At 47.5% G+C, this 16,393-nt stretch overlaps 1 protein-coding gene across 3 annotated transcripts in view; it reads right to left on the reverse strand.

Moving 5' to 3' along the window:
• The window catches only part of LOC119219154 (ephrin type-A receptor 7), a 112,046-nt gene extending 95,854 nt beyond the window's left edge, over window positions 1-16,192 (reverse strand). For all 3 annotated transcript variants that reach the window (XM_037474086.2, XM_037474085.2, XM_037474084.2), the window contains exon 1: window positions 15,994-16,192. In XM_037474086.2, coding sequence (XP_037329983.2) covers window positions 15,994-16,072 — 79 coding nt within the window. In that variant the 5' untranslated portion in view covers window positions 16,073-16,192. The remainder of the gene's footprint in view (window positions 1-15,993) is intronic.
• Window positions 16,193-16,393: the final 201 nt, after the last annotated feature.

Here is a 16,393-nt window from a genome sequence, read left to right on the forward strand (position 1 = left end):
GAGAGGAGAGAAGTAGGAAAATATGAGAGAGGTAAAAGGTGGAGGGAGGGAAGGAGGGAGGGCATTGAGGGACCATTTGTCAATAGCCTGCAGTGTAACCTTGGGAATCGATGGGGCCGACAGCCAATCAGTCAATAGGCTCCATAACTAGCTCCGCTAGGCTGGGAGCGAGGGAGAGGACAAGGCGGCTCGGTCATAGCAGTCAATAGGACAGAATAACAGACCGTCTGTCCGCTCTGACACAAGTCCAGTATGAACGGCCCAAACGGAGGACAAGTGCAGGCTAATAGGAATTGAAATGATTCAGCAGTGCCTATAGGAGACTATAGGAATAATCAAATATTGTTGGGAGCAGAGGACACAACTGTGTGATGTAGTTATAGAGCCATAAGGTTTGTAGGCAAGATTTTAGGGGGCAGTGTTTCTAGTTTACAACTAGGGTGGTATATACCAATCAATATTGGGGTCTTTAAACTGTGATCATGGTTGTTCCTCAGCCTGTGTGTGCGCAAACCTTAACTTACAGCTGTGTCTGACTAGAAACCAGTTTAAAACGGCAACATTAGATCAGAAAATCCTTTAAAAAATGCTTCCAATGGAAAGAGGAAAAGCCTCCCTGAACCATACAGTCTGCCCAAAGTGTACTTTGAATTCTGTACGTGCGCGCCAAAGAATCACCAGAATTGCAAAGATAATGCGACCAGTGAGTCACGTTCACCTGTTGAGAAAAAAACAAACAAACAGCAAATGCGAAGAGAGTTCTCCAAGTGTGTGTTGTGCCAAAGCCGGGCTCATATTGTGGCAGTGCACTGCCATTCAGCCAACCTCCTTTAATGATCTGCCTGTGCAGCTGGCGATATTAGATTCATATCAGATGGGAGCTCATCAGCAAGATTGAGCCGTCTGCTCCACCAGAGGACTGCCGCAGTCACGGATACGAAGTCACAAACAGGGGAAGTAAGGGGAACCTACAGAAAGATGAAAAGAGGAAATGCCGGAGTGTGTGGAATCTGAAGAAACGTAGAAGGTCCAAAGCAAGTGATGCAGCCTTGATAAGAACATAAATGCGCGCACACACACACACGCACACACACGAGGACTCCTTGGGAAATCATAGTTATTAGTTACCAAGGCAATAAATAAATAATCCAGAGTGAAGCGGTGGTAGTGTGCGGTTAAAATGCCAGATGTGCCAAACAAGCAGCAGCAGTCGGTCAGTAATTAATGAAATCAAAGTGCGACTAATGAGACAATGAGCACTTCCCTTTTCTGATGCCCCCCGCACCGTCCCTAGCACACACACCTTTGGGTAAGCAAGAACCCCACCGGGCAGAATGCACACGCATAGCTCCAAAACACATACACACACACACACACAACCCCCCCCTTTCGGTCCTGTGGGAGGGCACAGCCAGCATACGTTCCTCATTTGTGACACTACCCAGTCCCCACCCCCCCAACCAGCCATTATCCCATTTCATTCCTCCGCAGCCAATTGTTTATTTGCTAATCGTAGCGCAGATAATAGAAGGGAATAAAGCTGGTAATTCCTTCGTTTTTTTCTTTTTTCAACTGACAGATTCCTGTTAGTGTAAATGGTCAGAGTAGCTGGACCGGTTCTACCGACTGGAGGATTTAATTATCAGAGCTAATTGCTTGTTTTCCTCAAACTGTTAACTGCAGAGGCGCCGCTACACTTCCATGGGTGCTAATGCCTGAGGTGGCTGCTTCCCTCACTGGGGATGACGGGGCATTTGAGAGCCACAGGGAAACAGGAAGTCTTTTCTCAGCTTGACAACATAAATCATCTTCTGGTACGTCACAGGAGGTGTTTGCAACGTTGCCGTTAGAGCTCTTCTCCTGCTGTGCTGGTGGCAGTGGCAGCACTCCTTTGCTTCTTGACAGTATTTCACCAAGTCATCCCTACGCAAATATGACATGCATATGCATAGTGAATCTACCACGCCAAAGCGTTACTCACACGCAGTCACCGTTCACTTCCATGAGTCACATGAGGGGGGGGGGGGGGGGGTACCGCAGCCTCGGGAGGGACGTGCAGAGAGCAAGAGAGGCAACATGATAAAATCTGCGGATGAGGCCATAGATAATTAGAGAACTCAGCTCTCACTAATAATGCCGTTACTAAACACCATTACCTCAATAACGGCATTTTCATAATTAGCAGTGACTAATTAGGCACAGATTTACAAAAAAGCAAGATGGATTTTTTTCTACCCCAATTTCTGTTATCCAGAGAATTATGGGATTTTTAGAAATGTATGTAGAGACCTTTCCTGGTAAGTGATTTCTTACTTTATTTACTGTACACAGCAAATAGTTATACTGCTATGTGTAAGTGTAATACTTTTGTTGTGTTCCCAGGTTTTGCCAAAGGTTTAATAGTGTGTGTAAAAGTGAACATAATGTGATCGTTTCCAAACCTCGAGCAGACTGATGATTATTATAATCATGACGACAGCTCCCTATCCTCAAGTACAGGACTTGTCATTATCTTTACTGACATTGCCTGCATTGCTGTCAACTTAAAAAAAGGTAAAGTAACCCTTATCCACACAACAGCAATACACTTCCCTACATTCATCACCACTAGACTCTAATGACACACACACACACACACACACACACACACACACACTGGTCTATAAGTGAGCTGACACACGCAGCCCTTTTGTCCGGATGGCTTCCTGCCCGTCTGTTGACTTTGTGACCCCAGAGGGTTAAAGGGTAAAGGGCGTGTGTCTTGACCAAGTTCTCCCTGACACCTTGTACGAAACAAACGCATCAGCCAGTGCACAGCTCAAAAGGTCGCATCCCGGGAGGTCTCCGCCTATCGAGTGAGGGGTCGCATCGACGCCGCCGGGCGCTACGGGAACCAATCAGAGCCCACGGAGCGCCTGTGGGAGGATTTGATCAAACTAAGTACGCCTCGTTTTACAACCAGAAAGCCATTGGGCCTTTTGTACCCTCATTTGCAAATCATAGGCGACGTGTCGGGTGAGGCATTCGATCATGGGGGGCTTTCGGGGGCCAAACACACACTGCGGTGAAAACCTTTGGTGCAGTCGGATTTTCCTGTGTGACATTTAAAGGAAAAAGACTAGGACAACAATGCAGAATGTGTTGAGGTTATAACCCATCCACCGTAATGCTTTAACAAACAAGCTCCACTCTTCGTCTGTTTTATTCGCTTCAAAAGGGATGTTCAGCTTGAGACCCGGTCTGCGATCTTGCGGTTTATGTGGGTACTTCTATTGAATTACTGTACAATAAACTGTGCAAACACAGCCTTTGGCCTCGATTACTGCGCACACAGACACCTATTAAAGCTGGCAGTCAGTATTGGGTTAAACCCGCACTGCTCTGGACTCCACGGAGCAGTCAGTTGCGAGAAGGAGGCCCTTCAGACAGCTTATGGCCATGTTATAGACGGCTAGAGCGGAAAGAACGGATGGCTGGAGGGCGGGAGATATCAAGGTGCAGGGGGGAAGGGATGACAGAGGGCTGAGCCGATGAGGTCAGAGCGGGGTCGTGATACCATGGCTGCCAGGGCCCTTCAGAGACGGACAGCGCGGCACACGACATCGCTAATGAAATGTGTGTGTTCGCTCTCCCGGCAATGAGCAACGAGGGGGGCGGAGTTGTTATAGTTGGGGGGACAGTGGAGGGGGGTAACAAAAGAAGAAAGGTGGATGAGGACAAAAACACGGAGACTGAGTGACAGGGGAAAGGAGACAATGAGCGGAAGCCTCTTCTCCATACTCAGTGATCGCAGATTTGAATTTGGGGACCGCCTCTCGCCACGACGCCCCTATAAATAGGAACGAGGAGCAAACAGCAGGCAATTTCATCCGCAGTGCCGAAACACAATGCCTGATTGAGGGCAAATTAAAATGCAAATGCAACACTTTCATTTTTCCAGATTTCACCTGCGAGATAAGGGAAGGACCTCTGTTGCTTTCATAAAGTATTGGAAGTGTTGGGGGGGCGGGGGGGGGGTATGTACGAGTGTGTGTGTGTGTATTTGTCTGTTGAGTAGCAGACAGCAGGGACACTAGAGGTGAGGTTGAATAAACAGATTAGATTCAGTATTGTCCTCTCAGAGCTGCCTTTCAATAGTGAGTCCTTTCCTTGTGCCCTTCCCTGCTGGCAATTTCAACAGCCCTTCTATAGGTGTCAACATAATGAGAATTATACGACAGAATGAACAAAAGGTAAATGGAATATGGCATATTAGAAAAATTACTATAGCAGAAGAAAACAACTTTTGGAGTTTACATTTTTGAAAGCCGGGAAATAAAATCAGCACGTCTGAGCCCAACGTGTTTAATGGCGGTAATTGTTACTAAGCCGTAGCTTCACTGCGTGACCAAGCCACGGGTCAGAAACCCATTCAACCGCTAAGGCCACGTGGTTTCCATGAGCAGAAGGTTAGCAGTTAAAGCCAAGCGCAGGGAAAATGTTGCCCGCAAGAGTGCTGCCCAGAGACCAATGATCACACTGCTTGAGCCGTGGCAGCGTCGCAAGAAGCGGCTTCCAGAGAGAGAAAAGGGCACGCATGACGGAGAGCAGGGGAGGAACAATGGAGACAACAGTGCAAATGACAAGGAAGAATCCATGGCAGGCGGGCTGACAGAGGAAGTCCAAAATATAGCAGCCAAACCAAAGAGCTTTTCCTTTGAGCCACTCATCGGCTAACAGCTGAATTTTTCATCAGCTTCCCTTATCGAGAGGGGGAGGGGGGGGGTAAACTAAAAGCAAGGTTTCCTTTTCCATCATGCTCTGTGTGTGTGTGTGGCGGGGGGGGGGGGGGGGGGGAAGTAGCGTGCATCACTATTCCCGTGCACCGTGAATGAGGTCATGTGTTCCAGGGCTACATGACGTCGCGATGTGCGCTCAGTCACGTCGTGCTGCGAACGCTGCTTGGCAGAAAAAGTTCGCACCGGTCTCTTTGTTCTAGGACTAATCCTGCGTTTCCCATTCATAACCTACAGTCCAGGCTGCCAGTAGATTCATAAGAAAAGAAAAACATGTCGTATAGTTCACAGGTGAGGTCCCCACAGTCTGCAAGTGAGAGTCGGCAGCAGGCCAGATTTGGATGCTCGCCGTTGTTTTATTTTATAACGCTAAACCTAAAAGGAAATAATCAAGTTACTTTTTCTGAATGCTTTTACATGAGAACGTTATTCGGGCATAGTTATAGCAATTCTTACAGGCTTTGTGCTGGAGACAAATTCTTCAGCACGCAACAACAATCACATTCTGAAACTGGTCTCCAATTTGCATTCACACGCAAATCCATGTGATCCCAAACGATGAATGGACTCCATTGAGTGCTTTAGTGGCATTTAGTAATTTAGTGGCAGGCTCCTTCAAATGACCTTCCAGCAAAGTCCATTACTTTAACCCCCCCCCCCCATCACATCCAAACACACACATACACACACACACACTCAAGACTTCTGAAAGGAAGGTAATCTGCCATTTACTCGAGCCACTCAATTCTGAAACACTGCCAAGTTCAATTGCATGAGCGAGTTGGATGGAGTAGGAGAAAGCGAAAGAGGGAGGGAGGGTGTTGGGTAGTTGGGGAGGGGAAGACAGATGGAAAGAGCAGTTGAGAGAGTGAGGGAGTGAGTGAGAAAAAAAAACGGGCAAGAGGGAGGACGGCGCTTTACTCCGCCACTTCCTGCGCAGAAGCATCCCTTCCCATCTGCCCCTGCAGGGAAGGGTCCCAGTCAGCTCCAAACCAGTGGGACCATCTGACCACTCTGCTCAGAGTGCAGTCAGTGAGAGATGTTTCTCCTCTTCTCATAAGTTACTTTCCTCTTTTGGTTAACAGCCAATCCGATCCAATCCATTTGGGTAAAACACAATTAGTTGAGACTGTAGTTAATGGTTCAAGGTTTGAATGTTTGGTTTTTACAGAAGCACGTAGTAACCAGCTCCATAACAGAGAGTCAACTGTGGAAGCTGTGAATCGGATCCAGAAGACAGTGTTCTGCAGAATGGTCCAGCTGTTTAAGCTTTGCTTAACACGAGATACCACAATGAAGTAAAAATAAAATTGATTGAGTATGATTTATGTTTTCTGTTTGTTCTGGTTAAAAAAAAATCTAAGAAAACACTTACACAAGTCTTATTGCTGCCATTTGCACAGAGCCCAATTAAGTATATTTATTATTTTTAATAATAAGGTTAAATGTTTAAAAAGATGCCCCCATTTTCTTATACAATGCCCCTGGTTTTCAGTCAGTGGGGCATAAATTGCCCCCTAAATAATATGTAAATGTCCTACCCTGGATTACACACTTACAAAGACATTAACTACTGCGCATACAGTGTTATCCCCTGTGAATAGAGGAGGAAATAAATGCGTGGGTCCAAATGCAAATTCAGTGGCAAAAGCGGGATTTTTCAGGGAGTACAAGAACGACCAAAACAACACGCAACCACCGAAAAGAAAATGCAGGGAAAATGCACGGCGCCACCATCACAGTAACCCTCGGTAACCACATTAAAATCAATTCAGCCATGGAGGGTGTACCCAAAACATCCAAACATGAAGACGATTACAACGAAAACCTCACATTGAACTGTAATAACGATAGTTGACATTTAGCGACTGGAAAGACACTGGGAAAACTATGCAATAATTCAAGATATAATTAAGAAAATAGTTTTATATTTCATATCAATTTCTTTATTTTTAGTTTTTATGATTGCAATCATCATTTTAAACGCTATTTATATCAAATGTGCTTACACTAGCAATCTCAACAGCATTGTAGATCTTACACAGTGTATCGTTAGTATGGTAAAATGAAAATAAGAGCAAAGCATTTTGAATTAAGTTTAAAAAGTTGCTGATAGCAGCAGACCTGAACCACACAGCGCCGTAGTCCTCCCTGCATAGCAGCTTGTGCAGGTTTAATCTCTCGTCTACATATAAAAGTGGAGGGGTTAGTTTCCATTAAATACTCTCGACAGCACCCTTCCATACCACCCTGGAAATCTCATCAGAGGCGTTAGAGCGGGTGCTTTAGGGTGCCAGCTTGTGGATTAGGCTTCAAACTGAGGCGCAAAATTAAAAGATTTATTGACTTTCGTTTGTGCTCTTTTGGTGCTACAACTTGATTTGCATATTTTCTTAGCAAACAAAGCTTCTCAAGTCTTACTGTGCTTCTGGTTCTGGCACCTGTGACTTGCTTTGCTGAATCCGTTGTGTATTGCTTGAGAAACGTGTTTTGACATAGCGTCGATTCATCGAAAGCCGTGCCCTTTGATTGGCTGGCTGGCCCACGGAGACCGAGAGGTCCAACCTGATTCTGAGTTGAAGCCGCCTCTGCGCCGCCTCGGTTTCCCGGGTCACCGGGCTCGATTGCCTGCTTGGCCAGCCAGCTGGTTAGCAGCTGATTGTTTTGGTGCACTGATTGGCTTGGCTGCATATTGAATTGCAAACAGGAAGGCAACATTTATAGCGGAGAAACAACAGGGGCACGGTGCACCCGACAATCCTGCGCTGATAACACTGATTGCAATCACAAGCCAGACACACAAGAGAAGGAATATCTCTCGCCCCACCCCACGCACATACCAACATACGGGGGGGGGAAATGCACTTATGGTTGCTGTCTTAACATGCATAACAAGCAGCTAAAGCCAACAGGAACGGAGTGCACATCTAGACTGAAACAAGTCGCACACATCAACTCACGCAGTTCCAATTCAGTGGGTTCCCTCCACTCCCTTCTGCCCTTAAAAGCTTAAAAAAAACCATCAGTACCCTGTGGAGCTGTTGACCATTAGCAGCGTTATGCAATGCTTTGTTTGTCTTGCTCATGCGGCCATGCATGCACTCGCACAAATGTTTTATGAGGAATAAAATGCACTCAACTCATTTTACTACAACACATTGTGTTGCGGTGGGAATCACTGAATGTGAACACACCGTGTCGTTTGGTGAAAGGAAAACTCTGCAGGGTACGGTTAACTTTTCGGGAGCGCACGGTTCAGCTTACCAAATGTTTCCAAAATCTGGCTCTGTTCTTCATCTCATCTCCCAGTACCCTCAGAGAAGATACTAGCACTTTAAAAGACTGACAGTCTAGTTTCCTCTAGTGTTCTCAGTGCTTATTTGCTCCCTCACCCCTCTCTAATTCGCATTTACAGCACCATGCTTTTCCGCCCCACCACTTAACAACTTACAGCCTGTTCTGCTTGCCCTTGCAGTTGTGATGAACCGAGTGGAGCAGGCCCCATGCCGTTATGTTAACTTCCCTTTTGCCACTCGCCACATCACATCCTCTGCCGCCTACGGAGCCCTGTCACTCCCCCACCTGACCAAGAGAGGAGCACATTAAACCTGCCTCACCCGCTCACCCCATTCGATTGTTTTGCCATCGGCCCTCAGCCACTAACACCCTTCTATTACAGATACTCCTCTCTGCGGGGGGCTATCACTTGAAAGACAACCCCCTGTTCCCATGCCGTGTCTGTAGGGGGAAGCTGCAGAGGACTAGGGGTCGGTCGGGGGGGGTCGGCATCATAAAAGTGACTGAAATGGAGCTGCGCGATTTATGTATTTATTCATCACGAGGAAGCGCCGTATTAAAAGGTCGAGCAATTTTCCAGGTCACTGACCGAACCCACAAAGCGAGGAAGCGAGAGGATAGAGAAGACAGGGGCTTGAGGGGGGGTGCGGGGGGGATGGAGACCAAAATGGAGAGATAGAGAGACCGTAGCGGAGATGGCAAGCAGGTAATGCCGTATTGACACAGCTTGCTGCATTCACATTTGTGTGTAAGCGTGCACACCCCGTTTGTTTATGCGCCAGACGAGAGGCAAGAAAGAAATGAGTGACGTCTGCACACTGGCTGTGGATAATGAGTTTGAAAGGTCAAACGCCTCTCGGAGAGATTAATGGGGTTTCCCGGGCGCGAGGGTTGATGGTTTACGAGGCCCGGCCGGACAAACGTGACGGTCGTTAACCGGGAATGAGACTGAAGAGAAGGAGGCATTCAAGGGCTGTGGAGAGAACACAGCGGGCTTCTGACCACCTTGTGTACCTTGTCCATCATTCCTGTGCGCAGTGTGCGTGCAACCCTGAGCTTTAGGTCGGCACATTGTGTCTCAGAATGTATTTTACGTTTGATAATCTGCAACATACAAACAAAATAAGTGGAAGATTAATTTATCTTTGGACGGAATATAACTGCAGGGTAAAGAATCATTCATCTCTACAAATCCTGAAGAGTCCGTCGCTTACGTTTACAATGTGAAAATCGCTGGGTTACTCTTTTAATGTGACGCTTTTGTGTGTTGTGTGCTCGACGCACCTGAATGCAACACACATCTAGTGGCCCTGTTCTGTCCCTCCGCCTCATCTTTACAAGTGCTGCAGCTTGTTTCCTGAGCAACATTTTGTCCAACCCTTAGAGCAAGACTGCTTTGTTTTCTCGATGAGTCAATGCAATTAATGGCTTCCCAGGCGCCTCTGTGGGGACTAAGGAAGCCTGATGTAGCATTAAGCCATGTGCAGCAAAGTAATATGACGCCTTTTTCTTCACCTACACTTCTCTTAAGCCAGCACACACAAAAAGCACATTAAGAGTTCACAGGTCGGCCCGGAGCGAGGCGGACGCCGACACAGCAGAGCAAAGCTGAAGAGGGGACGCTAACGGCAGAGGGATGAACTGAGCTCGGCTGCTGAGGTGTGTGTGTGTGTGTGTTAGACGTTAGGAGAGCAAGACTGCTGGGAGAGCGTGCATAAATCTGTGAGAGTGGCCACGAGTACACACTGTACATGGTTTGTCTGCAGCTCGTGTTTTAACAAGATGAGAAGCCATCATAACGGTTACATAACTATCTAGACAACGTTGCCTCAGCTGCAGCCAATACAAACGTTTCAAATTTGTTTCAGATGGCCTCGTGCCCAGGAAAGCATCCCTCAGACCGATTGAAAATGTATCGTCGCCTATTTTTTCAGACATTTTCAGAGGTCATTTGATGTCATCGGACATCCAGACCTTTTCCCCCTATGGCGAAGGCACAACTCTCCTCTCTGCCTCTCATTACTAGTTTGCTTTGCTTGTTGGGTTGTTAAAGTTATGAAGAATCGGATTATAAAATATAAATAACCAGAAGACAGAAAACTAAGGCGACTGCGATGTCGTTCCGGGTTATTAGGAGCCATGCGCTGCTGTTTGTTGGAGGGACAATGGCCACTTGTGTTTGGGACAACGGCCTATTGAAAGGCATTGAAAGGAGCCAGTTGAGGTGGTTTGGGCATCTGGTAGGATGCTCCCCGGACGCCTCCCTTGGGAGGTGTTCCAGGCACGTCCAGCTGGAGAGAGGCCCGGGGAAGACCCAGGACCAGGTGGAGAGATTCTATCTAGGAACCCCTTGGGATCCCCCAGTCAGAGCTGGTAGATGTGGCCCGGGAAAGGGAAGTTTGCCCCCGCGACCCGACCCCGGATAAGCAGTTGAAGGTGGATGGATGGATGGATGGCCTATTGGACAATAGGTTAGGCAGAACAGGCATTCAGAACAACGGCATGGCACCACAGGACATACGTTGGTGTTGTAGTGAAAAGAGGCATTGGTGATTGAGACAATGACATTTTCTATTTGATCTAAAAAATGTCTTAATTATAAATCACACATTGTGTTGCCAAAAGGACTATTGACGTACTCCGTTCTTTAAAAATAGCATATGGCAACTGTATGAGTACAAGCTGTGCGAGTGTGTTTGCCTTTTTGTACATCTCAGGACCTTTGTCACCTCTGCGGCAGTGTAATGTGACCAACTAAACCAGGCTCAATCGCACCTGATTGTCTGTAAGCCAACATGAGAAAGGGAGGGCAACCCATTTAACCTCTGGAACACACACACACACACACACACACACACACACACACACACACACACACCAGTTTCCATTTGTTTTTGGCCAGTAGCTCCTATGCGTTTAAGTCCTCGTGGTGCCGGAATGAGTGGGCAATGGGTTTTCCCACCTGAAACCAAGGGAACGAAAGGGAATGCTGGGAGTGTGAGGGTGAGACGGACTGAGCTCCGACGAGTTGTCAGTGAAATTCCCAACGCGCCCGCCCACAACAACGCGCCTCGCATTAATGCAGCCGGTGTTTATTCGCGATGCAAAACGAGAGCTGAGCAGAAATGTTGTGCCAAGAGCACGGCTCCAGCGCCGCACTAACACCCACCAACAACATCCATCAACTTCAGACACCTCAGGACTGAGGAGCTCGCCAACAAAAACTTCATTAATCCAACAGTATCCCAACAAATACAGCAAATGTGTTTGAGGCATCCGTACAGGATAACTCCAGGATAATGGTGGCGTGAGTTCATGTTTTTTGTTGCATATAACCTTTGAGGAACCTTGAGAGAACAGTCCCTCGAGATGGTTACATAAAGCTCTGCCTTAACAGTTTTATTAGGGACTTTCATCTAGTTTTTAACATACCAACACGTAGTCCAATTGATTTAATGCATCCACGTTCAGTGTTAAACTTGAAAAATAACATGGATAAATGTTCATTCAATGCATTGTCCTACTTTTTAAATTTGATTTTGGTCTCGCTCTCTCGCGTCGCCACTGATTTGGGCCTATGGTACCAGCGTCCTCGCCTGAGCTGAATGACTTTTAGCTGCTGCAATAATTTCATTATCCACCTCACAAACACACAGCATTTAATTCACTTTGATACAATTGAGCATCAAATAATCTGTTGGTTCAGATGAATGAAGCAGAATGCAGTTTGTTTACCCGGAAATCACACGTCTCAAAGCTACGCTTCGGATTCCTCTTAAAAGAGACAAAAAATTAAAAAAAAGGTGTAAAGAGTCGATGGAAAGCTAAATGGAAACATGGACGCGATCCGGAGGTGCAGAAGTATGTGGAAACCACATGAACGCAGCAGAATATGTGTTAGCATAGATCCATCAATAAAACAACAAATGTGCAGTATGTCAGCATTTTGCCTTCATCTGTGCAGCTGCCCAGAGCCCCTTCCTCACTGTCCAGTATGGCTGAAACACCTGCTCAACCCCCCCTCAGGTTTTTCCACACACACACACACACACACACACACAGGCTCTTTCTGCCACACTCAAACATCCCTCCCACCCTTTTCGATGGCTCATTCTTGCCGATCCAGCAGAATAGCGAAGATGCTTCCCTTACTCTGAACAATAGCCAGCAGGTGACCCAATCTGGGTCTAACAGACGTGCACCCTCTCTCTCACACACACACATCAGCCGCAGTGAGTGTGTTCCGGCAGAGTGGGAGGTAAACACGAAACTGGCCGAGCTTCTGCACTGACTTGTTTGATTCCATGTAACATACAAAGCAGTGGTGGCAGCTTACAAATCCCTCGTCACCTCTCTCCCTCCACACGCCTCGACTCCCCTTCCAATTTTACACCTGTCACTCTGTCACTCTCCTCAGCCCAGCTTGTTTTTGGGACTCGCCTTCCCTCCCTCCCTCTGTTTATTAATGATTTAATTCATGTGACTCGCACACCTGCGCGTCCACCTCCTCCTGAAAATGAAAGTGTCCCAGCGCGCCTCGGCTGAGGAATGTCTTTACAAAAAGCCGCGACCTCTGGTGCTCGCGCAGGTCACGGGCGTCCTTTTGACAAACGGCACCGTTTCCTGCCAGGCGAGGATGGACCAGTGCGTCGGGGTCCGCCAGCGGCACGGAGGCAGGAATAAGCCGGCATCAATCACAGACAATTAGTCCCGATTGATGCCTGCGAGGGTGGAGCGCCATTCCGCTGCCAAGCTGGCAATTGCTGGTAAACCCCATATTAGTCAGTCAGATTGCTAATAAGTACTAGTTTGCATTACTGATTTATTAATCATACGAGATATTGGGAGGAAATGTAATGATGGATGGTGTCTATTATGTTAATGTTTTTTGTTCAAGTTAACAGTAAAAAGAGGCTTTGCCTCCTGCTGCAGCAGGTTTTTAAGAATAGATGGCAGATGATTATAGAAATAATAACACTCAGCAGTCCAGTGAAACGGCATGTTTCTGCCGTGCATAGCTAACAGCTTTAGACAGGTTTATACGTTTGTTTTTTGTTTTTTAAATAAGCTTACGGCCGGATGATTCAAACCTTTTATTTTCCGTTTTTTTCCTTCTGCTTCACATCAACAAAATAATTTAAAAATAATTTAGATGTTGGAAATTACTGAAACTCATTCGACAGACAGAATGTCAAGTCCCTTGTTTCTTTTATTTATCAATCAAATAATGATGGAAACTAAAAGGCCTGCTGAGGCAAACATTACGTATAGCTCTGAAGGCTTGTAGGTGGAGGCTGGCGTAGGTAGCCAATGAAAAACTTCAGCAGGACTAAAAAACATTTTGCTTACGATAACGAACAATGAAACTCCCCTTCATATATATTCAGAGAAAAGGGGAAAGGGAGAGGTGCTGGAGAAAATTAAAACACCGTAAAAAGAAAAGAAAATCACATGGTGAAAACACATGCTGACTGAATAAAACGGTGCATGGCTTTCCACGGACTGAAAAGGTTTACTTCTGTGTGTGCTGCGTAAGAGACGTCCTTCACCGACACCGAACCCCGCGTAGGACACCCCCCCACCCTCCCCCCCAACAACACTTTTGACCTTCAAGACGGAATCTGAACAAAAAAAAGGTACATTTGTTGGACAGAAGTGTGCTTCCCGGCTGTTGGAGAGCCATAGAGCCCCCCCCCCCCGTGTGCCTGCAGGCCGACGCTCGCAGGGAACATGGCGCGTACTGACAGAGCAGCGTCAAACAACACTATGGATCCCACAGGTTACGCCGAGACTCAAGTCACTCCGGCGCTCCCCACCTCCCTGCCTCTGTTGTTCTGCACCTACCTTGGGCCCTGCCTCGCCTTGCTGCAGAACGGATGGATGCGGAGGGGGTGGGAGGGGAGGGGTGGGGGGGGAGAAGAGGGGGAAGTAAATTAGATCCCAATGAGATGCCAAGGTGTGTTAGCGTTGAGGCATGGGGGAATGAGAAAAATCGGCCTGAAGGGAGGGGTGAATGGCTGGATTGACTCACTGTGTGCGTGTGTTTGTGCGTGCGGGGGGGGGGGGGGGGCATAGCTCTGGCTGCAGTCGTGTCCATGATTACAAAGTCAGCTCAGGACGCACAAGACAGGTACAGGGAAGGGAGGACAATGACATTGGAGAAGACAGGATAGTAGAACAAAGAAAAACAGGAAGCGCAGGAGGAAACTGAAGAACGAGTCTAAGATGCAGTTACGGGCGCAGGAGAGATGAAACGCAACGGGACTTCTTTTAAAACTGTGACGGAAGCCAGTAAAGGGATTCATGAATACAAACAAGTGTGGGTAAGTGTGCAGAGTTCATGAATAATGATCGTAGAGAAACATAAATACTACAACATGAACACGGTTTAAACACAAAATCCCAATGAAGGGGGGAGAGTTGAATGAACACGGCGCCTTTGTTAAAACACGGCTCACAGACAGAAGACACATACAGATGAATCGGTTCATCTGGATGTACAACAAAGATTCTTTTTTTCTTTTCTTTTTTTTTTAAAGAGTAGGGAATTCCTCCAGTCTCTCCTCCATCTCCCCAATCTGCTCGAGCAGAAGAAGAAAAAAGGCCCCGGTCAATAGCAGCCATCGGGAGCACATTGCTTTCAGTGAAATTAATCGGTCACAACATCACTTCAACCAAAGCTGGCATCCAAATCCGGATGCTCAGCATTCCAGGGATACGAATCAGTCTGGAGCAAAAATGTGTGTCAATCTATTAGTATGCACAAAAAGGAGGGGGGGGGGGGGCATTCTTAAGTAGGAGGAAAATGTCAGCCACTGCACGTATGTGTCATGAGCGTGCGTGCCAGGGGGGGGGGGGGGGGTGGAATAATGTAAGGCTGTGACGTGGGCCACTCTGGAGTGCACGTTACTGTACACAGGTGATTGCGTGTGCCTCAACAAAAACCCACTCGGCTGTTCCTTGCCAATAGGAGCCCCTCTTGAGAGGGAGAAAGCCTGAGGGTCTGAAGCCATTATGTTCTTTTCCACTTCACAATCTCTGCACTGATTAGGAACCTTTTCCAGGGCTTCACCTGATCCCGCTGGAAACGTGCACACACACACACACATTTAGTTTTGGACTGATGAGTTTAAACAATTCTAAATATCTGGGCTGGGAGTATTTTTAAGCGTGGACATCCAGAGCTGCGGGTGAACTGTGAGTCCACAGCGGCAGCAGCTCCTTCATTCCGGATCAGTATTTCATCTCGATGGGGAAAAAAAAAAAGGTTTTATAACACGCTGAAATGTTTCACTCTTCTCCTGCATTATCTTTTTGAGAATGACTATTGGTTTAGTGCTGACGGGAAGACAAAAATATAGAAACTTGAGACCAATAAAAAAGGGACTGTTTTGTTAAGAGGAGGGAAGTGTGCAGGGATACATGAGAGAGAGAGTCGCGTTGCGGCGCGGCTAAACAGCGAGGCGCGCGTGCTCCGCGGCCACAGCCTCGGTGGCCGTCAAAGAGTGGGGAAACACACCGGGACCAGTTGCACGGAGATGCCGTGACAACCAGAATAAAACCCCGGCGCACGGCCGTGAGGGGCCGCGACAGCAGAGCGGCCATTTAGTCGCTTTCCCGAGGAGCGCGCGCGCGCGCCTGGAGGAAGCGGACTTAGTTGATCAGAAGGTTCCGCTGTGTGGCGGCACGACAAAACCACGAAACAACTGCCACTTTTTAAATATTAAACATTGGGGTTTTTGTCAGCCAGTCTACTTTAATTTGTTTAGTTTTCACAAGCCATCGAGTGACAACCGCATTATTTTTAGTACAACCATTTTAGTGAGCCCAAAAGACTGAACTTCCACAACCAGGACAAAAAAAAAAAAAAAAAGGTTTGTTCTCCTCAACGCCTTCTTCACCTGCTTATTCGGACACATACCTTCCTCGGCGTGACAGTCTCCTTCTATGTTCAGCAGTAAAATCCAAAGCACCGACCCCAGCACTCTGCGGAGATCCATGTCTGCGTGGCCAGCTGCGCGGGGCTCTGTGTCATCTCTCTCCAGCCTGCGCGCGACGCACCGCAGCAGAGATGCACTCGCGAGCGCTTCGAAAGGAACCGATGCCGCTTGGGCAAGTAGTGCGTGCGCGCCGGAGCCACGCGGTCTATTTGTTACCTCGGGTGGGCGGGGCAAGGGCGGAAGGAGAGAAAGAGAGAGAGGGGGGGGTCAGCCGTGATTGGCACCGCGTGAGCGCAACAGCAGCGGGACGTTGGAGTCGAGGCGGTAGGAGGGGGGTGTGGGAGGTAAAATAAAATACCCACTTTTCACGGTCAATTAGTT

The sequence above is a fragment of the Pungitius pungitius genome, chromosome 17 (genome assembly GCF_949316345.1).
Source record: "Pungitius pungitius chromosome 17, fPunPun2.1, whole genome shotgun sequence".
Taxonomy (NCBI): Eukaryota; Metazoa; Chordata; class Actinopteri; order Perciformes; family Gasterosteidae; genus Pungitius; species Pungitius pungitius.